A 27,744-nucleotide genomic window follows, 5' to 3' on the forward strand; every position below is an offset into this window, starting at 1 on the left:
AGGAGAGCCGTGAGAGTTTGGTACAGTACATCAGTGTTTATTCCATGCAGTTATTCTGCTGTGATTTTACACGTCACTCCTGTCGCACTGTACACAGGCTATTACAGGACAAACCTCAGGATTGGTTGATCATAATACCATTCAAGAGAAGCAATGGAGCGACACAATGAGTCCAGAGCTGAAGATATTTCTGCACAAAAATAGTTCATCTTAAAATACCTGTACTGTATATGACAGAGGACAAAGCGATTAAAAACGGTACATGTGAACAGGACGGATGCGGTGAGATTAAGAAAGAAAACGTACAGTATATACTGTTCAAGTCGACCCCCTGTGCTCACATCTAGAGATGAGAATCTGTGCAGCACCCGTTTCAAACTCTTAAAGGGACAATTGTGTCATTATTAACTCACCCTCATGTGGTTTGAACCCTTCATTATTTCTGAATAGAACTGAATAGATTTTTTCTTTTGCGTTCCATTAATAAAACAAAACACGTTTAGGACGGAGTTATTCATACTATTCATGTAAATCACAATCTCACAGCTGAACATTCTTCAGTAATACTTCATCAGACAGAAGAAATAAAGAAAGAAAGAACAGAAATCGTACTAGTGCTTCAAAATAAATTAAGTTCATAATCATGTAGACCAGCTACAAACAAGAAAAAAACGGAATTAAATAAAATTAAATAAAAATCATATTTTACAGGATTTATATTGGCCAAAAAAACCCCACAAGACTTCATACATCCCCCACTGGAAACCCTGCAGGATCTTTACCAAAACACGAGAAGAAAAACGTGTGCCGTTTACCCTCATTACTATTAGAACGTGTTTACAAAATTAAACAAATCAAATCCAAATATTTTAACTCACAGGAGAAATAAAATCCATATAATAATAATGGCTGCACGATGAAGTCAACATGAAACCGAGTTTGCATTTACAACTCATTTAACGTCCATCATCAGAGTAAAACCTTCAGAGGTGGATCAAGTTATTGCATTTTGATAGAAAAACCAAATCAAAGAACCCATCGAATGTGAAATATGAAGTACAGTATTGTGTACTTTAACACCAGGAACATGTAAGAAACAAGAAAGTAAACGGGGTGACTTTTGATTTCATGTTTGTTTCCACATGGCTTCGGATTTGTTCATGTGCTGCTGAAACACGCAGCAGGTTCATCTGCAGATTCAAAGATACTGTCACTTTATCAGAGAATCACTTTCAAGTTTGCTCGGAAAGACAGTACTTACAAGCTTACGGTACATATTATACGCTGTAAATTGACGAAATTACCATTCACTGTTCATTTCTCGTGCCATTCGCTGTCTGGCGTCACGTTTCACCCATGATGGCATGTTATCTAGCGCTAGTAACATCTACATCTAAAAACACGACTGCAACATCACACATGGACATGCTGGAAGATGCGGTGTCCCTTTGAGAAGAAAATACAAGACACATGTTTACAGAAGAGGATATTAAATAACACAGGCCACGTTCTTCAGATGAGATAATAAAACGCAGACTCTCAAGCGCCGGATGAGAATACGGCCGTGCCTGCAAACGTTTCTTTTAATGTAAAAACAGTTAACATCAGACGGGTTAAACTGTTAGCATACACGTTTCTTGCTTGCTACACTTATTTACACTTATTCATTTAGCAGGTGCTTTAAGCGATTTACAGATGAGGGAGCATTCAACATTTTGACGTAATGATATGTTTGTTTCATGGCATACAAACGTGAAAGAGTCATTTAAGAGATTCTGCTTCCGACGCTTCTACGATTTCCAAGGTTCATTTGGCCAAAGTTTTTGATCATATCACTCATCTGCATTCCTAAGCGGCCAAAACCGACGAACGTGTTTTAGCGGAGACTCGTGTGCATTAAACCTGAGGGTTTAACCAGCTAAAAACATGCTTTTTCTGTCTCCTCATTCTTTTTTAATCCAAAAACTCGATGTGTAAAAATAATGAACTCAAGCTGTAAAAATAGACGTCTTTCGAAATTTGCTTCCGACTTTCTCACAACAGTTTACTGCAGACAGTAAATCTGTCCAGCCGGCTAGACAGTCAACCTGAGCAAAAGATTCTGGACAGCCTGAGCACATAACCCGTGTTATTGCCGATTCAACCTTAAACAACACATCTGTGCTTCTGTGGTCGACACAAACACTAACATACACACAAACACCAGCAGATGACCAACAACACTCGTTTAAGTAAAGAACAATCTCAAGGGACAATGCATCTCCAGAATGTCCATGTCGTTGGGTTTCACCTCAAGATAAATGTGACCAATAGTCACATGACAGGGTCGGTATCACACGTTTGCACCGTGGAAACAAGTAAGCCGAGGGACGGTGCTGGTCATCCTCTGGCCGTCCACAGCATCTCTTCACATGCAGTCCTGAGATGAGAGGAAACGCTGCTCTGGTCCAGTTTAAACACTTATTTGTTCTTTGAAGACGTCATTTTTTTTTGACAGCAGCTCACTCGCTTTCTGTTCGATAGCAGTCTGATTGGCTCATAAATGCCGACCGAGCAGGAATGCTGGGAAATCAATTCCATGTTTTGGAAGTCGATAAAATGAAGAGAACGGAGGAGGATTATTGTTCCTGCTGGTGCTCGAGCTAAAGTCGCCCCGATTTCCCTCAGTAGGGTTTAGGGCGCTTTGTGTAAACTCAGGGAGTAGCAGGTAAACTAGTCTTTACCAGAGGGATTTTTTGTTGTGGAAAGGATCCAGAAATTTTCCGTCTCGTAACTATTGATGTATGTACACACACGTACTCCCACACCACAGTCATGGTTGCGATCTAACCCTAACACATCTTCTAAACTAAAGGATTGCGGTTTGGAACACTTCAGTGCTAATACTCCACGCCCAATCCGTACTGTATCCGCCACTCAAGTTCCTGAATTTGTTTGCGACTCCTCAAACTCATAATAAAAATAAATACACTAGCTACATTTTCACTTCAGAAGAATCTGCCTGAGGTTGCTCAGAGAGAGAGTGAGACAGAGAGAGAGAGAGAGAGGACGGGGTGGAGTATGGGAGGGGCTTGTCCCTGGTTGAAGATTAAATAGGTCAAGGGTCATGGCTGTTTATAGCAGGCTTCGATTATTGCCGTGGTTTTCTCCGAAGGCTCCGGCGTGCAGGCGTGTTTGGAGTTCACCAGGAGGAGGGTGCACAGGGCTGTTTGTTCCTGATGGTGGCGTCAGAGCACTCCGCATCCGAGGTATCACAGTCGGAATCTCCAAAATGAAGCGGGTTCTGTGAGAGCGAAACAAGAGAGTCAGTTTCATTCAACACCAAAAACGTTTGAAGTATTACCACATTCTGTAAATTCTTCCTACAAACACCGATAGACTTATTATAATAGAGTAACTATTACAATGTCCTTAAAATGACATTTCACGCAGTGTGAAATGTTACTGTGTGTGAATGTCAGCAGCCGAAAGTGAACGAATAGCACAGTAATTAGCTTGGGAAAAAAGGAGTCGACTATGATCACGCAAACGAGTCGTCCGTCGTTCTAATTTCAGATCCGGGTCAGATTTTCATCATTCGTCGTTACATTCCATTTGTAAATTGTGACACTGCGACACTGTACGAAGTAGGCCAATCACATCAGAGTAGACCCTCTGACCAATCACATCAGAGTGGGCTGACAGAAAGGAACGGATTGGACTGTTGAATCTCCCAACAAATCATTTGAGAGTCAGTCAAGAAGGAAGGTAATAATAACTGACTATTATTAGAAAACGAAAGTGTTTTTACACCGTGTATGCATGTATACTTGTTGTTGGACACTCCATAAACCAAATTAGGAACTCAGAAATCACATTTTTTTTATCTTTAATACATGTTGTTCATGTTGTTGTAAAAATGATAAAAACGAACATGGCTATTGCGCATCCTACCACGGTTAAAGATTTGTTAAGTCTTCTTTGTAGTAAATTGATGTAACACTTATAGATAATGACAATCCCTTATTCTTTGAGACAATATTTTTTAAATACTGTAATACAGCTGCTCCAACAGAGATTTAATCAGTCAAATACATTACTATTAAAACCATAACTGCTTATATAAAAGCGGAACAATAAAGACATTATTAAAAATACTTTCATGATTCACTTTTTTTTACATAAAGGCCTAAAGTGATTCAAATCCAAAGAAATGTGAATATACGGAAGTCAAAAAAAATTCTGGTCAAAACAGCTTTCACACATTTGACTTTTTCCTATACTTTCACTTTACCACGTTTATATTTTACATTCTGATAGTAATTTTTGATGAATAATGTATGTAGTCTTTTACCAGTATGTGACCTTAATCATGTTGCTGTTTTATAAAAGCAGTAAAGCCAACAGAGGCCATGAGCTGCAGGTATTTAACCGTGGTGGTAGCATCTTAGCATCATATCTAATAACAGTCAAAACCGGTGGTAAAATCAGTGTAATCGCAGCCTCTCGTGGCTTTATCAAACCAGTTCTGTTGGAGTAAGAGAGAGATTCACCTCGTAGCCGTGCTCATCAGCACACAGTTTGCCCAGAGAGATCTGCGTCTTCACCCGGCGCACGGCACACTCTTTATCAGACAGCCCGTCAGACTGCAGTGAGATATCGATGGGGATCTCGGGCGTGTGAGACAGAAGCTCATCCAGATGTTCCTCCTGACTGCCGCTGAGCTGCTCCAGCGGGCCGCTGCGGGAGTGATCGCTGGTGTTCCCCTCCTCACCGTCCGACACAGAGAGATTCTCAGAACTGAAGGTGGAGTACGACTGAAAACTGTTCATGCAGCGATGAGGCCTGTCGACGACACCACACATTCAAACACTCACATCTGTCCGTTTCGTTCTTGGTAACTTAGTTACTAACTTACTAAGTATAAATCTTTTATTTTTATAGATATATTTATATAAAAGCCTCACCTCTGTCTCCGTGGAAACTCCACCTCACTGTCCACTTCACCCTCCTCTTCCTCAGAGGATTCGTCTCCCGCCTGACAGACACATGAAAACATTTACTCCATCATTAATAAACACACACACAATAATGACATGTTTTTAATTCATCAGATATCCAAACTTACCTTTCTGAGGGGTCTGAGCGTATGCAGCAGCCCGCCGGACAAGCTTCCTCGAGGAGATCCCTGATCCGCCCGTTCGCCTTCTCCCCGGACGTCAGCCGTGGATCCTTGAGGTCGTTTGACGGTGGGCGGCGTCCCCTCACTCGTGCTCAGCAGTGAGTAGTGAGGGAGTTTTGGGTGGCTGGGTGCAGCGGGCGTCTCCTGGCAATGCATGCAGCCGGGGAAGGGATGCGCCTGGCAGCAGGGACACAGCGGCCCTGGTCCGGACCCCGCAGCAGGAGGTACGGAGGACCTGCGGTGCCGGATATCCGCATCCACCGCAGTAGAGATGAGATCGGGGCTGGAGCCAGAAAGCCTCCGTTGGAGGTGGTCCGTCTGCGGGCTGCGTAGGGCTGCCGCCGGCCCGAAATAACGCAGGTTGTTAGCGCAGGTGGCCACGGCGTTATCCCTGTTCTGCGCTGGAAGAACGGGACCCTCGGGATGGTGGTGGTGATAGTGTTCTTCTTGCAGGGGTTGGTGTTCTTCTGACGGGCCGGTGGGGGGTTTCAGAGCAGCGGGGAACTCTGTGTGGCTGCCTTTGCTGTTTACCCTGCGGTGGCGGGGCTTACTGCGGTAACGGCTCTTTCCAGGCGGCGTGGAGACTTTTGGGCTGCCTGACAGTGGAGAAGGGGCAAAAAGCGGCTCGACGCTGGGAATGCCATCAGAGCGCAGCAGATCCGGCCTGCAGGAGATCACATGTTTGAGTTAATGACCTCATGAAGAATTCATAGGAGATTGGGTTTTATTTCATCATGTCTTTAACTACACGTTAATCGACCATGTTACTATAGCAATAAACAAATAATGTTAGAACTTTAATCAGGCAGAAGATTAGTTCCTAGTAACACATTGTGTGTATTTTGGTGAACACCAAGTTACTTGACTTATAAAGTTATAATATTTTGCTTTGCATCCATTTAGTTTCAAAATACCAGCAGAAACAAAGAAAGTTTCCTTTGTAAATGTACATCTTGCCTTTTATTCAGATATGTTTTCAATAATGTATAAAAAAAATTGTGACGTGTCAGTGGCTGAATGCTTTGTGTCATTTATCTCATCTCATATGATGTGTGTTTATAAACACGGATGGTCACCTCTTAGGCGTCTGTGTCCCGGGTTTGTGGTTGATGGTACTCTTTCTCTTAATGAGCTTTTCAACAGCGTTGGACCGGACGATGGGCCGAACCAGGTGGCGTTTATATGAGCCGGGATATTTCTTCTCCACAGCCTGCTCTCTCCTGCAAACACAAATAAAAACACATTTTAATCTGATGTTGCATGATGTATGGAGATAAGCGAAAAGCAGCATGTGTCTATCATGAGTTTAATTTTAAGTTTGTTTTATTGCTCATTTCTTGCGTTGGTCAGGGTCAGATTGGATTGATTAAGAGTTTCACTGAGACGACTCTTTTCGGGTACAGATGGGCCCAAAGTTCAAACTCATTACAGCCGAGTCATAAAACTCATGAGAAACATGAATTCAGGATTAATCAGACGCTCTGGTTCATAAAAACTTCTGTATTTGCGTCAATGAGCAGTGTGTAAGAGAACAGACTACATGGAACACAGTTCCATACATTTCAATGCAAAATCTCAATTTATTTCTAATTTTGTTTCCATGATAACTGTACATCAACAACAGCCGTTATACAAGATATATATTCACAATACATTTGCATTGATTTTGACATTCAGAACACAAGATAAGGAGTCGTTTCAGATTAAACTCAGGAATGTGAAGTTTAGGTTGAAGTGTGAAACCTGAACGACATACTTGAGGAGATCCTTCTCTCGCACCTCCAGCTGGAGCATGATGGCACTGAGCTCCATGTACAGATTATTGGCTCTCTCCAGTTTTCTCTCATAATGCTCCCGGATGTCTAAAGCATGTCTATAAGACACAGCACAGATGAGTACATGATGATTTGAGCAGCGAGTCTACAATGTGTTTAAAGGCAATCTTGAATCCAGTAACCCTGGACAACAGAATTTACGATTTAAAATGAAACGTTTATTGTGTTTAAGCGAATGACATTTCAAATAGAATATATTACAGAGATATTCTCGATGAGTTGATTAATTTGCTCAGAATGTTTTCTTCGAGACTCACCTGAGCTCATCTCGTCTGCGGCGAATCAGCTCCTCGTCCAGTCGATGGATGCAAGTGCCTTCACTCTTTATCTTCTCAAAATGTTTCTTCACCTCTTCTCTCCATCCAGCCTGCCAGACACAAGAGAAGTCCAGAAAAGTTGGCTTTCAGCGAGGGCATTGCAGAAGATGTTTTGTCTATTTATTGTGTGTTTATTTTGTGACGTGGCACCAAAAAACCAGCTCGGGATTTTCAGCCTTACAGAATGTCTGTATGCTCACCTGAGATTTGAAGTAGGTCTCCTGTGGGGTCCCCAGCACGTCAGCAGAGGCGATGTCCAGGTGTAACAGGATCTGCCTGAAGGACGGTCGGTTCCTGGGTTTACCCTGCCTGTAGAACACAAACGCAATGCAAAACATATTATCTGTACCATCTAATATATACTCTCTGAATATTCCTTTAAACCATTTGAATGTTTATGACTGTACGTTGGGCTTTATTAGCTGTATTTCACACTGTTTCCACAGTATTTCAAATACAGAGGGACGGAGATGCGTGTTGTGTTGAATCTCACCAGGTCTGTTTCATGAGTATTTTGAAGCCGTCAGGACAGGTAGAGGGCACAGGCAGGTGGAGACTGTTACTGCCCACGCCCCAGATGATGGCAGATGAATCCACATCCTTATAGGGAATTTCACCCGTCAGGAGCTCCCATAACACAACCCCAAATGACCTGAAAACACACAAACACGAGTGTGAGACTACCATAAAACGATCTGAAAAAACACACAAATGCACATGTGCTCGTGAGCCATCCATAACACAACCCCAAATGCGTGTAACCTCAAGCACACGCATTCATTCCAGTTAATTCAAACATTTCATTGACAAATGTAATTGATTCACTCACCAGATATCCACTTTCTCAGACACCGGCTCATTGCGGATGACTTCCGGTGCCATCCACGCGACGGTGCCCGCAAACGACATCTGCGTACTCTTGTCACTGAGCTCTTTAGATGTTCCAAAGTCAGAAATCTTCACCATGTCGTTTTGAGTTACTAACACACTGCAGATTACAGAAGAAATGAGAGAATATGAATCTCACGAGAGGTGTTTCACAAGCCAGGTCACTTCAGACAAACTCAAAATTCGGGGTTGTAACAACAGAACCTTTAATAGGACATTTGGCACCCAGCTACACAACAGACGGGTCTTACTTTGGTGATTTGAGGTCTCTGTGTATGATCTTATGGAGATGCAGGTAGTTCATGCCGCTTGCGATCCCTGTGGCCCAGTCCACCAGTAACGACGGTGATATCTTTCGTCCCGCCCGGAGAACCTCGTAGAGCTGTCCCTGTGCGCAGTATTCCATGATAATGCAGTAACACGGAGCCTGTGTGCACACACCCCTAACATACAACACCCCGGCATCAGTTCTCTCTTGCTTGTGGTCAGGTTAAATGTGTTTGAATGTGAGCGGAAGCGTCGTGACCTACTTGAAGCTGATGATGTTGGGGTGCTTCAGTTTGCGGAGGTGTTTGATATCCGTTTCCTTCTGCTCTCGGACCTTCTTAATCGCGACCTCTTCTGTGTAAAACTTCCCGAGGAACACCGCGCCCTGAGCGCCGCTTCCCAGCCACTGCAGTTCTGAGATCTCCTCGAAGGGCACCTCCCACATGTCTGCTGGCCAATCAAGAGAGGACACTTAACAACTAATCAAAACGGGTCAGATACGCAATGACATTTTTCATTCGCACCAACGATGAGCACTAACCTTGCTGCTGTAGTTTGTACTCCGTCGAGTACGTCTTTCCGATGATATTCCACACCGGCCTCAAACACCCAAACAGGCCCTCCAGAAAGCCCCCTCCGTTCCCGGCTCTATGGAAGTGCAGTTTGATGTCATCGTGTGGATGGCTGTGCGTCTCGTCCCCGCTATGGTCCATCGGACACCCGCCCTCGTCATTTTTCTCCTCTCCGCCACTCCCGCACCCTCCCTGACCGCAGGATCCGGGCGTCTCCACCTCCTCGTGCTCCTGGAGCTGCAGCACGCTGTTTTCGAAGTGTTCCCTGGTGGAGTCCTCGCTCAAGGCGGTGCATGGAGGACTGGTGCCGCCTGGCTCGTCATCCCTGCATGGGAGCTGCAGCTGTTGCAGCGGCATGGGAAGCGTGGTGGGTGGAGCCAAGTCCGTGATGATCTGCGGCGGGGGAAGAGGAGGGGGCAGAGCTTGGGGAGAAACGTTGCTATTGGTTTTCTTTATGGAGTCTCCGACGGTGAGTTTGAGCTCCTCTTTTAGCTTTCCCACCAGCAGGCTGGGACACGTAGTCCAGGACAGCACCTCCGGGGAGCTACCCATGGTGTCGTGCGTGTGCATGGGCAGATGCCAGACCTGAAGGAAGCGTGCGACAGGGCTTTAGAGACCACTTTAGGTTTGTGCCTGCAGATAGAAAGACACAGATCACGTCATCACCTCCTGAAAGTTTTACAGCCAGTGAAAAGACAATCTAAAGTTTCTTTACTGGGAAATAAAGGCTCTGTTCCAAAACCTGCAAACCGGCCTTATCAGATTCACTTATTGTAGATGAAAGAAAAACTTATTTCAATTAGTAAATCTTTAGTTTATTCCATTATCTTTAAATCAATATTTTTTTTAAAAATTGTTGATTAAATGGTTATTTAGTTTCTTAAACGCTCAAGATTTCATTAAGTAAATATCAGTGTTAAAAAAAAAAAAAGTTCAATACATGTTTCATTCTACCCAAATCTACTATCATAACAATTCAGTATCCATCAGTAAAAAGCCCAAACAATTATTGAGACGGATCGCAAAAGTCTGTACGTTGGGAGAGCGCCTTCATAGACTGCTCATTGGGATTTTAAAAGAAGCGTATTTACAATACAATTTACACATTCATTCGACACAAAGTTTTAAACAACAATTACAGCTCTGAGCGCTAAATAAAGACTGAAGCAGTTGATCGGTGTAATTTCAAATCTCATTTGGTACACAGCAGGAGAGGGATTGGAGGCATTTATATTAATGATGATTATCTAGAGAGAGAGAGAGAGAGAGAGAGAGAGAGAGAGAGAGAGAGAGACAGAGAGAGAAAGAGAGAGAGAGCGACAGAGAGAGAGCGACAGAGAGAGAGAGAGAGAGAGAGAGAGAGAGAGAGAGAGAGAGAGAGAGAGAGAGAGAGAGAGAGGGGGACAGAGCGAGAGAGAGCGAGAGAGGGAGAGAGAGAGGGAGCGAGAGAGAGAGAGAGAGCGAGAGAGAGAGAGAGAGAGAGGGAGCGAGAGAGAGAGAGAGAGAGAGAGCAACAGAGAGAGAGAGAGAGAGAGAGAGAGAGAGAGAGAGAGAGAGGGGGACAGAGCGAGAGAGAGCGAGAGAGGGAGAGAGAGAGGGAGCGAGAGAGAGAGAGAGAGAGGGAGCGAGAGAGAGAGAGAGAGAGAGAGGGAGCGAGAGGGAGAGAGGGAGCGAGAGAGCGAGAGAGAGAGAGGTTATCCTGGGAAGCCGTCGCTGTGATCCAGCCTATGTTACTTGACTGTTTCAGAGCCGCTCTGAGATTAAAGCAGAATATTATAAGCTCTGGGAGTGAAACATCTGGCCGTCTCTCTCTCTCTCCACATCACCGGCGGCCCACGATCCCTCAGAGAAATAAACACACAAGCAGTATATCCTATAATCTGTTACGCAAGCACATGACCAGAAACAACTCTTCCGAACAAACTGTCTGAACAAGGAAACTACATCTCAAAAGAACCACTTTGATTTTCTACTTTGTATACACACACAAAAGTGATACACATGTGATGCATCTAAACAACAAAGATATCTTGATCAACTCATTTGTTCTATAATGTTTAAAAACAACTCGGGGTGGAAATGAAAACATTCATGTGATGGGTGTTTCTGAAACAACCTAAAGCACGTCTAACACTGACTGTATTCTCAATTAGCATTAGTAACAAACAAACAAAACATTACTTTTGGTTGCTAACAACAAAGTCAAAACACAGAGAGGTATTTACTTCACATATCTTTTTGCTGAATCATGTCAGAAAAACAAGAGCTATAAGTCAAAAACACCTCAAATAAAGACCTGTTACTGTGTTCTTCATGATAAGCCCCATAAGAGATAAGTCAGTTTAATAATGATTTTTTATCATGACTTTCATGAAAAAAAATCCTTATTGTTAATGTTGTTCAGACCCAGTGCTGTAGCGACTTGCAGTACATTTAGTCTATACATGTTCTTTTGTTTTATAAGCGTGTGTTCCCTGGGATTGAACCCACAACCTTGCGTTGTTAGTGCAATAACCAGCTGAGCTGCACAGGAACACAAATACAAACAATACACAAACCGATGGCTTCAATAACATCGTTATTGTGCTGTTAAAGTATTGGTTTTCTATAAAACTGCACCCTTTACCCGTTATATACCTTCAGTATATAATGCAATACACACCTGCACTGTAAAGAAGTAGTTGACGAAATAAATCATACATGTGTCCTATGGTGTAATAGCAAAATTTTGAAAAAACTGTTAATATTCCATTGTTTTATAATTTTTATAATTTAATTTATTATATAAAATAGTATAAGAGAGATTTATCTTCATTGTCAGGTTTTTGCTGTTTATACACACATTTTGTAAAAGTGGACACATTTGCATATTAGTCTGTCAACTACCCATGTGGGGTGTTTCTAAAGGGGTGTTTTGTGTACAGTAGGGGTTTAAAAAAAATGGTTATTAGTGGTGGATATACAGTCTGGAGTATGGGGTTTTTGAGAGTGTTGCGAGGCATTCATGGAGCAGGGGGCTTCACAGTCATGCGGGGATTTAGGGGCAATTAAGTGGGGTAAACTGATGCAGGTGGGTGTGTGATGATGGGGCTACAGCAGCAGGACATCAATAATGCAGATGTGTGTGTCTCACAGAACAGCCGAGAGTGCAGATGGAAACAAGAGACGACTCTCTCAGGTAACTCCTGTCTGTGTGTTTGTGTGTTATTCCACTCCAGCTCTAAATTACAGTCTGAAAAAAAAAAAACCCTGCCAAACCACATAGACACATGCAGCCAACACACACACACTTATGATAGTTTATCTGATCTGGTTCTAGATCTATAGACCTGCTCAGTCTGGTCTGGTTCGGTTTTTTCATTCCCTTCCTAAGAACAAACATTTTGTTTCAAGCAACATCAATCTAAACTGCCATGAATTATTTATGGATTTGGGTGGCGGCGCTGCAATAAATAATATCTGGACCTCATCGATGCATTTCCTGTCTACTGGATAACTGTTTCTGTTCTTTATGGTCATTACAACAATTATTATACCATTGAGTTTGTGTGTTTGTGTGTATGAAAAGCACAGAATGATGCAGGTAATGTATTATTAACAAATGTTAAACTGTTAAAAATGATGGGTTGTTTTATCCCATGACTACTAAGTAAAACTACTACTGTCCAGACTCGACTTGTTTTTGGAATATTATAATTCTATGGAGTTAACCGTGTTTCCAAAAAAGTCCTGAGAACTTTTTTAAACATCAGTGCTGGCGTCTTTACTGCATCTCAGAGCGTCTTTTGAGGTTTGCAGAAGTTCACTCTTCTGAAAGGAAGAAAACGCCCTACGACAAGCAGTTTTTCACAGCTAACCAATGACAAACAGAGACCTGTCGTGTCATGCGAGGAAGGTGTTTGGTCGATCAGGATCAAGCTCAGAAAAATAAAATGGCGGCCAAAACGCCGCTTGGAGCATAGCTTTGTATAATTGTAAGTTTAATTTCCAATATCCTTTGATTGCATTTCTAGCAAGAAATTTGTATTGCAGATTTTAAATATGTGATCAAAAGATCTAAAGGAGAACGCAATAAATGTAAAGACAAAGACAGAACCGGGAAAGCTGAGATTTATCGAGACATAATCCTTTAATCTTTAGAATGAGCTCGACTGAAAGCAGTCCGTTACACACAAGAGCCGCTGCTCATTCACCATCATTTCTGCTGTCTGAATCGGATTCGGGCGACAGAGGGAGGACGCTTTACTAAAATACTTTCACTTAAAACTTCCGTGTGATGCTCGTGTCTATATAAAGAGAATAAAACCTTTAGAGGGCCCACATCAGAGATGCACACTGAGGAGGGGACAGCTGGTGGGGACGGCTCAACAGAGGCACACAGACCCCCAGCCCCCACATCTGACACGAGTAAATAATCCTGAAGACACAAAGGCCATCACAATCTGCTCCGAGCACCAGCCGGATGCCAAACACCCCACGCCAAAGCTTTGCATCACTGAACTCTCATGTAAATAACATCCATCAATAGGCCCAAATAAACCAACGAGTATGCATACTGCAGAAGTGCATATGTGTGATGTAGTGTAGAGAGCTTCATTAAACACACAGAGAGTGACGGACAACATCTGTGAACACAAAACCTCCAGCAGGTCTCATTACCAAAAGCTCTGAGTCAACTTTTTAAAGAGACTTCATGAGTTAATCTCACAAAATCAGGGAGTGTGTCCTGGTCACATTTCACATCAAAATCAATCATACTTGACCTCGAAAGAAAAGAAAAGAGCGTAATCATTATCATTTTTTTCATCGAGACACATTTGTGACACCAAAAACTCTAAATAGACACAAACACATGTATTTGTATAGAGAATGATATTAAAGATTTTTGACTCGTGTTTCAACAGAAGCGTTACACCCTTGGTTGTGTGTATGTTGAGTATTTTGGGAGAAGGGGGGGTTGGAGAACAGCTGCCGCTACAACAAAGAGGCAATTTAGTCTCCAGCACTCACATCTCCCCACAACATTATTAATCTGATCTGTCCAGTCATGTCACGTCTGCCCCTCCTCCAATCACACGCTGAGAGCTCATGATTGGCAGATGTGAAAGACCAATCAATCACAGGGAACAATGGAAACCACACAGTACACTGGACTGCACCTGAGTCCCATAATCCCACAGGGCGAAGACGATCACTTCACCATTGATCATTCTAATGGACGTCTTAAGATTTTTAGCCAATTATCAACCATCTCAACGTGAAAATGACCCTAAAAATGAATTAGCCTGAGGTAAAGTGTCTTAGCTGGCTGTTTTTTGCCAGTTTTAAAGTTTCAAATCATATATTGTGTAATCGTACATCAAACAAATCATATATTGAGATGTTTGTATGCCATTAAAAACGTGACACCTGACGTATGACAAAATGATGTCTGTATAACTTCTACTGTAAATGAAGCTCTGGATTTTCTCTTTCCAGGTAACTGAAAAACAAAATGTAATATATGTGTTTGTAGAATATATCTTATTAGTCAATTAGGAAATAAAAACTCAAATCAAGATACCTTGTTTTACCTGAAAACCGGACAAAAATACTGATTCAGAAAGTGGGCTCATCATAACTCGTGCTGTCAAGTGGTTATTCGCGATTGATCGCATACAAAATAAAGGTTTGCGTTTACATAATATATGTCTGCATACTGTGAATAGTAATTTTGGATTAATAAACATAAACATATACACATACAAAGACATAAATAATTCTTTATATGTATACATTCATTTGTATTTAACTAATATCTTTTAAATATATATTATATTAAAATGTTTGTTAATTTTTATATATTATATATATGGATGTGTATGCGTTTATAATACAAAATTAATATCCACAGTACACAGATATATATTATGTATAAACAAACTTTTACTCTGGATGTGATTAATCGCGATTAAACATTTGACAGCCTTCTGACTTCAATTGCATTTTGAGTTCCCATTATCCACATCACAAAGCGCTTAAGTTATAATTTTGTCTTTTAATGGTACTGTTAACTACATCAATACTGCACAACAGTCCTAGCTTGAGTTTGGATATGCACCAGCAGGTAACAGTTGATGCTGTTGGGTTCTAACAAGCAAACACAGCAGAACCACATCACCTCCTGCCTACACACACTCACATGCATTCAGTCACTCACAGAAGGAGAAGTGAGAGAAAATCACTGCAAATATGACTGGAGGTTTGTGGGAGTCAGTGAGTCATATCAACACCGATGCAGTCTTAAAAAAACTGACTGCAGAGACGAGAGGAAAACACACATTGTGAACAACGTCACGACAAGCCTCAGGGCCCGAATCTCACTGACTCCCGGGGGACGTGACGCATGGGGGACCACAGTCGTGACGTCCCAACTAGCACAAATAACAAGTGAGAAGATGATCAGGCTGATATTTGTATTTGTGAGTCAAAACGACATTCTGTCACTTAAGCACAAATAAAGACAAAGATGAAAATATACAGGAATGTGAGAGGATGGGATGAAGAAAGAATACTGCAAGTGATAAAGCCAGTTCTGATAGAATAATAACAGCGACAACAAAGGACATAATGAAAAAAGAGAAGAGACCGAGTGGAAAGGAGGTGGAAGAGAAAGGAGAGGGAATAATGAGGAAAGGAGGAGAAAGCGACCGGAAGAAAGAGCAGAGGAAGAAGAGACATAAAGAAAAGGTGAAAGAGGGAACATAATAAAAAGGAAAAGAGAAGAGTGAAGGAGGAAGAGAAGGAAAGAGGAGGAAAATAAAAGAGAGGAATATGAGGAAATAGAGCAGTTGAGGGGAGGAGGAAGAAAGAGGAGAGGAAGAAGAGATATAAAGAAAAGGTGGAAGAGGGAACATAATAAAAAGGAAATGAGAAGAGTGAAGGAGGAAGAGAAGGAAAGAGGAGGAAAATAAAAGAGAGGAATAAGAGGAAATAGAGCAGTGGAGGGGAGGAGGAAGAAAGAGGAGAGGAAGAAGAGACATAAAGAAAAGGTGAAAGAGGGAACATAATAAAAAGGATAAGAGAAGAGTGAAGGAGGAAGAGAAGGAAAGAGGAGGAAAATAAAAGAGAGGAATAAGATGAAATAGAGCAGTGGAGGGGAGGAGGAAGAAAGACGAGAGGAAGAGGAATATAAAGAGAAAAGAGAGGAGAGAAAAAGAAAGAAAGAAAGAATTTTGTGGAGGATAGATAAAGAGAAAGGAGGGAGAAGATTGGTGAGAAAGAGAAAGAGAGGAGAGAACGAGAGGAGAGAAGAAAGGAAAAGTGAGGAATGGAGGGGAGGAGGAAGAAAGAAGAGAGGAATACAAAGAGAAAATAAGTCTAAAAGAGGGGAGATAAAAAGAAGGAGAGAAGATGAGGGGAGGCAGAGAGAGGAGAGGATGATAAAGAGAAAGGAGGGAGAGAATTGGTGAGAAAGAGAGAGAGAACGAGAGGAGAAGGAAGAGAGAAGAAAGGAAAAGTGAGGAATGGAGGGGAGGAAAGGTCCCACACCGGAGCAGCTGCTCCTCCTGAGCCTCCTGAGCCTCTCCTTTAACACGACACACAGCAGGAAATAAGAGCCAGACAGCGGATAATGCATATCACATACACACACATGTGCACACACACACAATTATGATGACACACAGAAAACAACAGGGCACAACTGAAGATTATGGGCACTTTTATGCCCCCCTTGCATGCTTTTAAAAACCTTCCTCTCCAACAGGCAAATAATCAATACTTTACATTGACGCTTCCATTAGCCACTGCAGACCCAAGAACACACACACTTCACAACCACATGCAGTCTTAACGTTATAAAAACCCTCCGTCCAGCTAAAGAAGCTCGTCTCTTACATTTATTCTATATTAGCTGCCCTCGTTCTCTCTTTATGACGTTTAGACCTCTGGCAGCTAGCGTGAGGTTATATAAACACGCTTAGCGGGCGAGCTGCTCTACTGCGTTTCAGATGAGTTACTGATGGATCAGAGCAATATAAGACAAATAGACAAATAAAAGGGTGGACGGCATGAATATATCAGTTAGAGAGACTGATTTAAATGATAAATCAGAAACATGGAATAATGTAGAAATACACAGCCAAACAAGTTAAGATGAAGAAGAAATTCCTATCGTGAAGAAGAGTTTAGTTGTTGATGGTTCCCAAGCAACATCACGACCTATATGACATTACGTCGTAGAATTTCACTCGTGCGCTCACAACGTAAACTATCTCTTCTTATAAAATCGATCCATTTTAAAACATTAGTTCTCACTCAATGTTTTAATAAGGTAAAGCAGAAATCTCTTCGATATGCCTTCCATCTATTTGAAATATTCAATTTACCATATCCCTTTAATGGAATGAACCCCTGCTTATTGAATAAATAAATCATTCACACGTTACCAGCAAAATTACCATGAAGCATCACTCACATCATAATGTAAGATCTCCGTCATACCCCCCCCTTAAAAAAATAAGAGAAAAACACAAAAACAGGTACTTTTTGTTCTGAAATACAGTATAACAAATGGAGTTTCCCTGACAGAAGCCATTAAGTTGTGCACATATGTGCCCATGTCATACTGTCATACACCGGTATATCTGTCCTTCAGCAGAGGGCAGCGAGAGAACAGCCGTCGCATCAAGCAGGATAAATATAGCTCCTACGCGCAGCCAACACGCATGCCTGCAACAAAGTCATCTTCAACCCCGAACGGACATCAACGTGCCACATCCAACTCAGACATAGAAAGAAATAAAACACAATAATGCGCAGGTGAAAACACAGGGAGGATTACTCACAGAGCTGAGATGTACGATCCTTCTCCATCAGAGACACAGCAGAAACAGTCGGCAGTGATAGAGAGCGAGCGATAGAGAGAGAGAGAGAGAGAGAGAGAGAGAGAGAGAGAGAGAGATGCTGCTCTCTACAGCCGCAGCAGCTGAGTGGGCGTCAGTTGCGCTGAGGCTGCTGACGTCACACTTTTCATGAATGAAGGGGCCGGATGACGCAGGCACGATGCAGCTCGCCTGAGCTCACACACACACACAAACACACATGCACAGAATGCGGAAGTTGAACAGCTTGTTGTGTTTGCGGCATTAATATGAGATATTTTATTTACACAATATGTAGTATTTCTATTTAATAATAAACACTCTGTAAAATGTATTTACATTTTTTTGCATTTACTAGTGCGTGTGTGTGTGTGTGTGTGTGTGTGTGTGTGAGTTCTCACGCATGCATCATGTGACTACATTCATTCTGTTGTGCTTTGTGCCATTGCCATTTTAACACAAACCACAGTATATAAACACACTTTAAGACTTTCAAACTAAAGTCAGACAAATGCTGTCACTGACGTCAACAACACCCCGATAACTGCATTTAACAGAACCAACAAACAAAACAAATAAAACGCCTTTGTAAAGTGTATATTTGCTCCAATTCTCAGCAGTCCGATCAGAAGAACAAGCTATCAACTAAAGCAACAAATAACACGGATGGCAAATATCTGTCAAATAAACAAAGCAGCCGATGTACAGAAGGAGAGTAGAATGATGCTGGGGGACAAACAACAGAGAGGATAGGAATTTTTGGGGTCTAGCTTTCACTTTTCAGGGTGATATAAGACACATGTTCATTGTATACAGTTAATTGTGGAATTAAAGAATTTAATTTAATATGTGCACCGAGAACATTTTCGAAACCTGAAAGGATACGCATTGAAAGCATACTGATCTAACGTTTTAATAACCAATAGTGTGCTTTAATGTCAACAGATTTTTAGATAAGGCTTGAACTTTGAGTGACGGGTTGCCATGCTTGGCTGACGTACACCAATTGCAAGAAGGCTTTAACGCGCAAGCCATTGATTCTCTTCAAATCCCAACAAATCATATAATTTCTCCAAAACATTAACAAATACAGAATTATAAAAATCACAGTAGTGTATATAGTGACAGACTTCGTAAAACTCAAGTACTGTCCCATAAGTTACGCTAGTCGACCAACATGTATGTTTACAGTTTGTGCTTAACCACAAAGCAGAACAACAGAAACTTCCACTTCTTAAAGTATCTTCATATTCAAGCATCCCAGGTAAGAAACAACAACATGTGGGGTAAGCATAAAAACAGGTCAAGAGCATGTGAAGCGACATACCAGTCAACACTGAAAACAAACAGGCCTACATTTCACCAAACGTAAAGTCCCGCAAGACAAAAAAAAACATACATTTCCAAAATGTAAACAAAACAGGGAAAACAGGAAAGAGACAAAACAAATAAGCTTTTCTCATTTGCTTTAAACAGACTGAATGTTTTTTTTTCGAGCATACGCATTTAACAAAATGGCTTTGGGAAAGTTTATGCTCATATCCTACAATGCTTCTCAAGCCAATGCAATATATCTGTGCTTCTCCTGCACCTGTAAAGAAATACAGACAGGTCAAAGTTCAGAGGTTACAGGGTCAGTAATCAGACTCTCTGATCACACTTTCCGAAGGAAAAAAGAAAAGCTGAGCCTGTGTGTGTGTGTGCGCAAAGGTTTTAAGTCTTAACCGAGCCCAAGGTTCGTGCCAGGTTGTGCCTGTTTACCGGTCATGTCTGAACGGGGGAATCCCAGACCTACATATGAGTTAATGCTTAGATGGGCCGGCTGAAAAACAGCACAGGAATACCACGAATACCACAGAGAGAAGAATGTTAATATATGAGAGGAAGAGAGAGACACGATGGATTTCCCAAACACGAGATCATTAGCTGCTGTTAGCCTCTCGAAGACTGACAAGTGTTTACTAGTTATTACTAGTCATTGCCTAATCAAATGTGTGATAAATCTTCTGTTACCGTGACCGTATTTAAAAATTAAGCAGCGTTATGCTTCATAAATCCCTCTTAAAAAACAACAAAGACAATTCTTAGTGGGAAATTGTTCAGATTTCATTCAAAACAACACTGAGGAAAACAAAACGATTCATTTCAGATTTGTCATTTCTATGACATTTTTATACAGCAGCCTTATAACTGCGTTGCATTTTGGAATAAAAAAATTGAAATTACTCTGTGTGGAGAAAATAAATGAAGTTCTAACATAATATGTTTTTACATATACACCACATATTTTAAGTTTTTAGTTCTGTTACTTCCGGAATAGACAGTATTGTTCACACTGAATCCTCCAAAAGAGGATCAGGTGTTAAACTGAATGGAAATAAAGGAAGAATATTATCTGTGTGTCAAAACACTGTGTAATGGTGCGGGAACAGTGAAAGGATTAGCTAATGAACAGATGCTCACGTCTGGATCATTAAATGTCAAACCTCTGGTGTGTGTGTGTGTGTGTGTCTGCTCATGAAAGGGGAGATGTGATGTGCCAAATGTTCCCCCGGCCGCCCCCCCGCAGCCACACCCTGAGAGCTCCTCACACACACCACATGGGGACAAAGACCCTGCTCATTCACACCCCATCCTTACCAATTAAAGCGTAACCGCCCCTTAAAAAACAATTCGCTTCACAGATGACTGCCTCCAGTCTCAAGTGTGCAGAGAGAGAAATGGTCAATTAAGGTTAAACAAACATCTCATTAAATAAAATAATGTGGATCAGATGGTGTGATGTGGACTTCCAACGTCCCGTCTGCTGAACGGTCAGAGCGGGACACTCACATCTGCCTAGTATGAATCAATCAAAACATATTTCAAGTAAACCATGCAATAATCATCTATCAGATACATTAAATGTAAAATATATAAGATAAAACCTATTTGATATTCAATGTCCGCTGATACTACAGAGTTTTACCATTAGCATTTTATCAGATCATATGAAGGATGATAACATGAAGGCTGTGGCATTAACCCCCCACTAACAGCAGCATAAATGAATCAAACTTTATGTTAATTAGTTATAAATGTGTGCATATCTACTTCGAAGGACGTGTTAATGATGCCGGTGGAAGCTTCCGTCTGAACAAAAAAATTCAAAACAGCCCAACCGCATCCAGATATCAGAAAAAACATCCATGACTTCTTGAAGCCAAGAAACTATTCACATCTACATTGACGTGTTCATGCATTCATTGTTTGGTTAGTGGTGTATAAATGTGGAGTAAATAGCAGGTCCTTTAGCCTTTAAAGTTTATTTAAGATCAAGTCATTAAATATATTTTGTATGTTAATAATTAAACAACAGCAAAAGTTTACATTATGATTATTTACATTTAAACCACACAAGTGTGTTGTTGAACGTGCACTAGCAATACTGCATTGACAAGTTTGTTTAGCACGCTAGTCCTTTTTAACATATCTGAAAGCATTCCAAAAATCATAGAAACACATGGCATATTTTGCGTAATAAATAATGTAGGCCATACGTTTAAAACGGATCAATGTCGGATTATAACACAATTATTAGAGAGCACGGTTTAGTGATATAAATATATATAGTATACAGTAGCATACATCCATTAACACAAGTGAGGGGCTTTCTAGAGTTGTGTGGGTTAACAACAGTCTTCTCAACTGTGTCCTAATGCAGTCAACCATCCGGCTACTAGGTTCATAAAGACACATTGTTATGCATCATTTTTCTGCATTAAAAAAAAATCTGAAAAACCTTAAACTCTTTTGTCGTCAAATCTTTGTGTTTGTTAAAATGATGGCTCCCCTAATAGAACACAGAAAATAGTAATAAGTTACAGTAAATATTGATATATAGTTGTGTTTTAGCTAAGCCAAAGACATGATTTTATTATTACTTGACTTGACTTGACTTGATTGTCCAGAAGCCGTTCAGTAATGAAAGGTGAAATAAACCTATGCCTTTGGACTGTAAGTTATCCAGCAGCGGATCAGCTCTGTTACGTTCCTATGAATATTTCACAAGCCTCGGAACACACACACTGACAGCTCTTGTGTCCTGAACATGAATAAGAGAGATGCAGTGCTAGAACTCAGGAATTCATTTAACCTGTTCCAGTAAACAGCACTTCTCTCACGGACACACACACAGTAAACAGATCCATCACTGTTAAATTGATGAAAAGTGACTGATATGCCTCAGTGGGATCAATTAATTGGCCAATATTTGGCCATTTTCAGATTTCTTGCCAATAACTGTGCCTAATTATCATTGATTCTCAGTATATTTTGGCTAAAATACGTGCAATCAATGCAATTTTACATGCATTTCATGCATTTTATTTGCTGTAGTGTTTAAAACCCATAGAGCCATAAAGATTACATACTTCGGTCTGAAATACACACACTCATGAAATCACAGACATGTGCCCTGTGAACATCACATGATATCGTTCACGCATTCTTCAGGACTTAAGGGTGTGTTTTACCTCACCTTACACATGCATGTGTTCATGTAACATGTAGAGTTCAGACCGCAACACACTGAGAAGAGCGTCTGGGTTTAGAATGACTCTTCTACCCGTTAGCATAAGCATCTCTCCAGCTACTATCATGAAAGTCTCATTTAGTGTAAACTTGAAAAAAATCGCCCATCAAGGTTTGCCACAGTTTCTCAATAACTGAACCCAATGATTTTATTACCATGCAGCCATGTTTACCTAAATATATGACATTGCCTGCCGACTCAAACTATTCAAAATGTTGCTTCAATACACTTTACACCATTGTCGATACTCTATTATCATTATAATCAAAGAAAGAAAGAAAACAAAGAGTATCAGACGCTACTGAAGAATATGGCCTGAAATGAACTCAAACCAAACAGAAGAGAGGTGTGCACGTCATCTATTCATCTTATTGAAGGTAAAGAGATGCAGTGAAACCAAGGGGAAGACCCGAGAGAACATACAGAGAGAGAGAGACCAGATGAATACTAATGCAAAGAGAATCGGCACTGACGATGAAGAGAACAAAACTGAAGATCAAACTAAACTCTGACAGGATCTTCAGGATCAGGAGAGAAAGAAGAGTAGGGCCATATGATTTCCGTGATGTGAAATAACGCGAACAGAATCGTGGAACCCAGGCTTTCAAATTTTGAAACTTCTTAATCAGAAAACAGCACTGAACAGCTAATACAATTAGATTTGTGCTTTAAATAACATCAGAAGTGATTCAGATGATGTTTAAATATCTAATCTGCCGGTTATGCGTGTCTCTGATTCAAATCATGAATTTGACTTGTGTCACCAAATCAAATGTTATATTCAAAACAATGGTGTTCCATTTACTTTTATTAAATATTAAAGTGGTTTAGGTAAGATTATGCCAACCTAGCAGATTTGATGGGTTCTTGAGAATTTGTGTGACATAAAAATGAGCGTCACCTGACCCAAGAGAGGAAAGAAGAACACAGGAGAGGACACAACAGAGGAGCAAAGGAATAACCAAGGGAACATGCACTGAGGTTTTTATTTCTTCACTCATGTGTGTTAATGCGTTCCCCATGAGACGCTGCAGGCCCTAGCAATTATAGCTCACAAATTTAAGACATCTTTCTATCTCAAACACGCACGCATGCGCGCGCATGCACACACACACACGCGCACACACAAGATTGTATGATACAAACACCAGCAAAACAAAGTCCTACCTTTAGGAAATCTGTCCAATCATAATGCTTTATGATTTAGTACACTCCTCTCTGCCTTTAAACAAGTGCAATAACAACAACCACAAAAAACATATTCCAAGCACAGTGTGCAAATGACAGTTCTGCACATGACAAACACAGACAGACTCATCCCAAAAATACTGAAACCCTACAATTTAAGGTGAAGCAGTCATTTCTGCACTGCGAGAGTCACAGAACAGAACTGCAAAAATAACGTTTGGCTTCAAATGGTCTTCCAGACGGTTCTGTCCCAAACTCACACAACACTGAGTCAGGTTAGAGTTAAAAGTTCCGTTTTATCTTGTTAGCGGTACAAAAATTACACACTTCATAGTACAAACTCTGACTGTGTACCCTTTCATAATGTCAATAGCCTTAAGCCAAGCTTAATGTAAACCCTCAAAAGACAACCAATCTCAGGGCTTAACCCATTTGTCCTCTAGTCCACCATCTGAACGATCTCCAAGCCTCCTGGAGCAAAATTACATTCAACAATATAAATCTAATCTTATAAAAACGGCTCCTCTGTCATCGTGTCATTTGAGAGGAAATACATAAATATTGACATACAGTGCATATCAAATGATCACGAAAAGACTGAATGGAGCTGCAGAGAGGAGAGAAAGAGAGAGAGAGAGAGAGAGAGAGAGTGAGAAGAGAAAAGAAAAGAGAATGAGAGGAGCTGAGAAGAAATCGAGAGAAGAGACGCTGAGGATGAGAGATAAGGAACTGATAGGAGAGATCACTTCATTAAAGAAATGTCACTCAGCTAGAGATAAGGACATGCTGGATACACACAGACAGGACTAAAGGGGAATGGAAGAGAAAGAACAAGAGGAAGAGACGAAGAGGAACTTTACCAAACGTGACGGTTTCCTCTTATGCGCTGAGTTTATTACGATGAAAGCTGCAGGATTACAGGGACGTTTCAATTACAGAAATACAGCTTCCCCTTCAAGCCCCACCGCCACCCTTTGTGATGTCACGTAAAGAAAGGGGACATTATGATAAGCAGGTTCTCTTGACGACCAAATGTAAAAACTATTTAACACTGTATAGCAAAACAAAAACAGAAAGAGGAAATCCAACACAATCAACCAGTCGAGATTTTCATTCAACCAGCAGAAATGCGCTCAGCACATGTTGAACTATAACCCTGTAAATTTCACAAAGTGCAGAGAGACCCGCAGAATGTCCCATTTACATATGATTCAGTGAGCAGATTACATAAGACATCAGATGCTGATTCACAGGAGGGCACATGACCATTTCTCGCTCACACGCAATAGCAGAGATTTTATTTATTTTATGTGATTTCATTTGAAATCACAGAGCAAGACGTGACACAACCAAGTCAAGTTAAGGAATATAACCTCTTAACAGAAAATAATGTGGCGCCTTAATACAAAATTTGTGGGATCAATCAAATGTGGCTTGTCCATTTTGAGTTTATAGTCAGAACTATCCAAAAACAAAATGTTGGTATGTTAACTCAAGTGCTAGGGTGTTGCTGGCGATGCTGTCAGCTCGAAGGAAAATATTCTGCATGCACAGTTTACCCTATATCAATTCAGATAATCAGAAGGAAAATACACCCGCCGTTATTATATGCTAAATTTTGGCTCTTGCATTCTTCCACTTCACAGAAAAAAAACAAAGACAGCAGAGGCTTCAAGTGTGAGAAGCTACATTTGCTTAATTGGAGGTGCAGAGGAGAACAAGGGAACACCCACATTCGGTAAATTGGAGCGGGTGACCTGTAACTGCACCCGTCTCGCTCTCAGCAGATTGAAAATGGATAGCAGACAGAAAGACACCTTCTCATTACTGGCACACGTGGACATTTAGCCACAAACATGCTTTCCTCAAATATGCCGAATGCCGATGCTTGCCCAATCCACTGCAAGCGCCCACACACCCACTGTATACACTTAAAGGGATCATTCATCCAAAAATGAAGTACTGTCTTACTCTTGTATCATTCCAAACCCTTTTGACTTGTCAACATTCCTGTTAGACAGAATGACAGTCCCTGTCACAACTCACATTCGTTCGAAGAACAAAAAAAAAATTGTGGTGTTACTTACTTAGTGATGCACGGAAAAAAGAAATTCACATGGGTTTGCCATGACAAACGGATGAGTAAACAACAACGTTTTTCTATTTTTGGGTGAATTAACCCTTATGTGCTCCTGGTTACTGTGGCATAACAACAAATGGTACAGTTATGATAGCTGCGCATTATACATATTATGCTTAATAACATACTGTAGCCATGACTATATTTACACTGCAGCACTGCCGTATCATCCATACGTTATTGTCTAAATGAGACCAAGCCTTTACAGAATCCCGGAATCATTCCCTAATCAATATATACATTTATTTAACAAATCAGTTAATATACTGAATATTTAAAGCTTTAAACTGATGCAGAGTGCTCAAAAACTGCAGTGTTGTAAGTTGTTTGCTGTAATCTGAATCAAACTGTAGACATGTAGACTGCAAAGAGAAACACGTTTACTCTACAATAAACTGTTTTTTTAAAGAACACTTAAAGTGATAGTTCAACCCAAAATGTAAATTCTGTCATCGTTTGCTCACTGTTGATTACATACATGTATACTTTGTTCTGATGAACACATAGAAAGATATTTGTAAGAATTTTTGCAATTTTCAATTCTGTGACATCATTGACTGCCATAGTAAGACAAATTGAATACAATTTTTTTTGCTACTATGGTAGTGGATGATGTCTAAGAATTGAAAATTGCTAAAATTCTTACAAATATGTGTTTAACAAAACAAAGAAATGTGTACAGGTTTGAAACAACCTGAGGATGAGTAAACCATGACAGAATATATATTTTTGGGTGAACTTTCCCTTTAAACTGCAATCTTTAAAGCCAAACGCATTACATTTATTTACAGAATTCATTTTCTTTTGGTTGTCACCATCATATAATTAAAATATATGGTCAAAAAGAAGTGTAGCTCAATAGGTAGAACAAAGCTAAAGAACTTGAGTCCCAGAGAACACATACACACACTTATAAAACATGTACACCATCAATGTACTTTGGACAAAACAGACGAATGCACAAATGCATTAGTTTCAATGCTATTCCATGCTAGCAAACATTGCCAAGTAGTTTTCATCAATACACAATAAAGGGATTCGTGAGTTCTGTCCAAAATCCCTAGAATAAGGGATGAACTGACATACAAGAATGAAATGATTTGTTTACAAGCTGACTGGTCCGTTTCAGATGTGTGTTTCACGCTTTGTTCCAGCCGGAGCATCTGGACCTCGAGCACCATCGAGACTGCTGGGACAAGTCACATTCTTGGCAGAGAAACAAACAGGCTGCATCTCACTAGGGGCCTCTGTGTTCAGTGGCCTATTTAGTTGTTACAGCTTCTGATCATCTAGATACAACGTGGAACGCCATATATCAATAGATCTCTGAGGGAATGAAAATCAACAGACCCATCGAGCTGACGGCAGAGCTCATCTGACCATGTTTGGACAAAACAATCCGATTGATATCTACACAGCATTAAAAACACGAATTTGTCTACAAATTGTGGAGATATTTCTCATCGCCTCAGCACCACATCGCGCGAGATTCACCTCAGACATGTAACGTCATCACACACAAACGAACTGATGCAACGGGCAAAATAACGTTACCTCTTCTTCTACCGAACACAAAACAAACATGTTGTAATAATACGGAAAATCATATAAATCTTACCGTGTAATACGCGCTGGTCTCCGGCAGACAGACTGACAGCGTCTCTAATCCTGACGCTTTAATGCGTGTCTCGTGAGCGCTCACGTCACTTCCGCATTTTCTGACCTGTGCAGTGTGCACCTGCAGCATAGGATAAAAATAGACCAAAGCGTGTTTTCATTCACAACTTGAGTCTCGTCCTCGAAGGTGAATTTACCCGATTCTAAAGTCATATAAAATCATTGTATGTACGCGAATGGCATGCGTTATTTACCCTGGGTGCTTTCTCCTTTTAACATATTTGCGCGTGCATACGCAGACACTGTTTTATCCAAATTGACT

General features: G+C 40.9%; 1 protein-coding gene across 2 annotated transcripts; it reads right to left on the reverse strand.

Moving 5' to 3' along the window:
• Positions 1-27: 27 nt before the first annotated feature.
• On the reverse strand, positions 28-27,528 carry si:ch211-45c16.2 (mitogen-activated protein kinase kinase kinase 13). 2 transcript variants are annotated; one of them, XM_056755290.1, is made up of 15 exons: positions 27,424-27,476; positions 17,869-18,096; positions 9,010-9,673; positions 8,732-8,915; positions 8,453-8,644; positions 8,143-8,301; positions 7,807-7,965; positions 7,514-7,622; positions 7,254-7,363; positions 6,918-7,034; positions 6,238-6,381; positions 5,108-5,825; positions 4,947-5,017; positions 4,533-4,824; positions 28-3,283 (listed from the first exon to the last, which is right to left on the reverse strand). In XM_056755290.1, the coding sequence occupies exons 3-15, from the start codon at positions 9,608-9,610 to the stop codon at positions 3,182-3,184; spliced, it is 2,958 nt and encodes a 985-aa protein (XP_056611268.1). In that variant the 5' UTR covers positions 9,611-9,673; positions 17,869-18,096; positions 27,424-27,476; the 3' UTR covers positions 28-3,181. The 2 variants fall into 2 exon arrangements, with proteins under 2 accessions (XP_056611268.1, XP_056611269.1); XM_056755291.1 differs by lacking the exon at positions 17,869-18,096 and having other exon boundaries at positions 27,424-27,528.
• Positions 27,529-27,744: the final 216 nt, after the last annotated feature.

Source organism: Triplophysa dalaica, chromosome 8 (genome assembly GCF_015846415.1).
Source record: "Triplophysa dalaica isolate WHDGS20190420 chromosome 8, ASM1584641v1, whole genome shotgun sequence".
NCBI classification, from domain to species: Eukaryota; Metazoa; Chordata; class Actinopteri; order Cypriniformes; family Nemacheilidae; genus Triplophysa; species Triplophysa dalaica.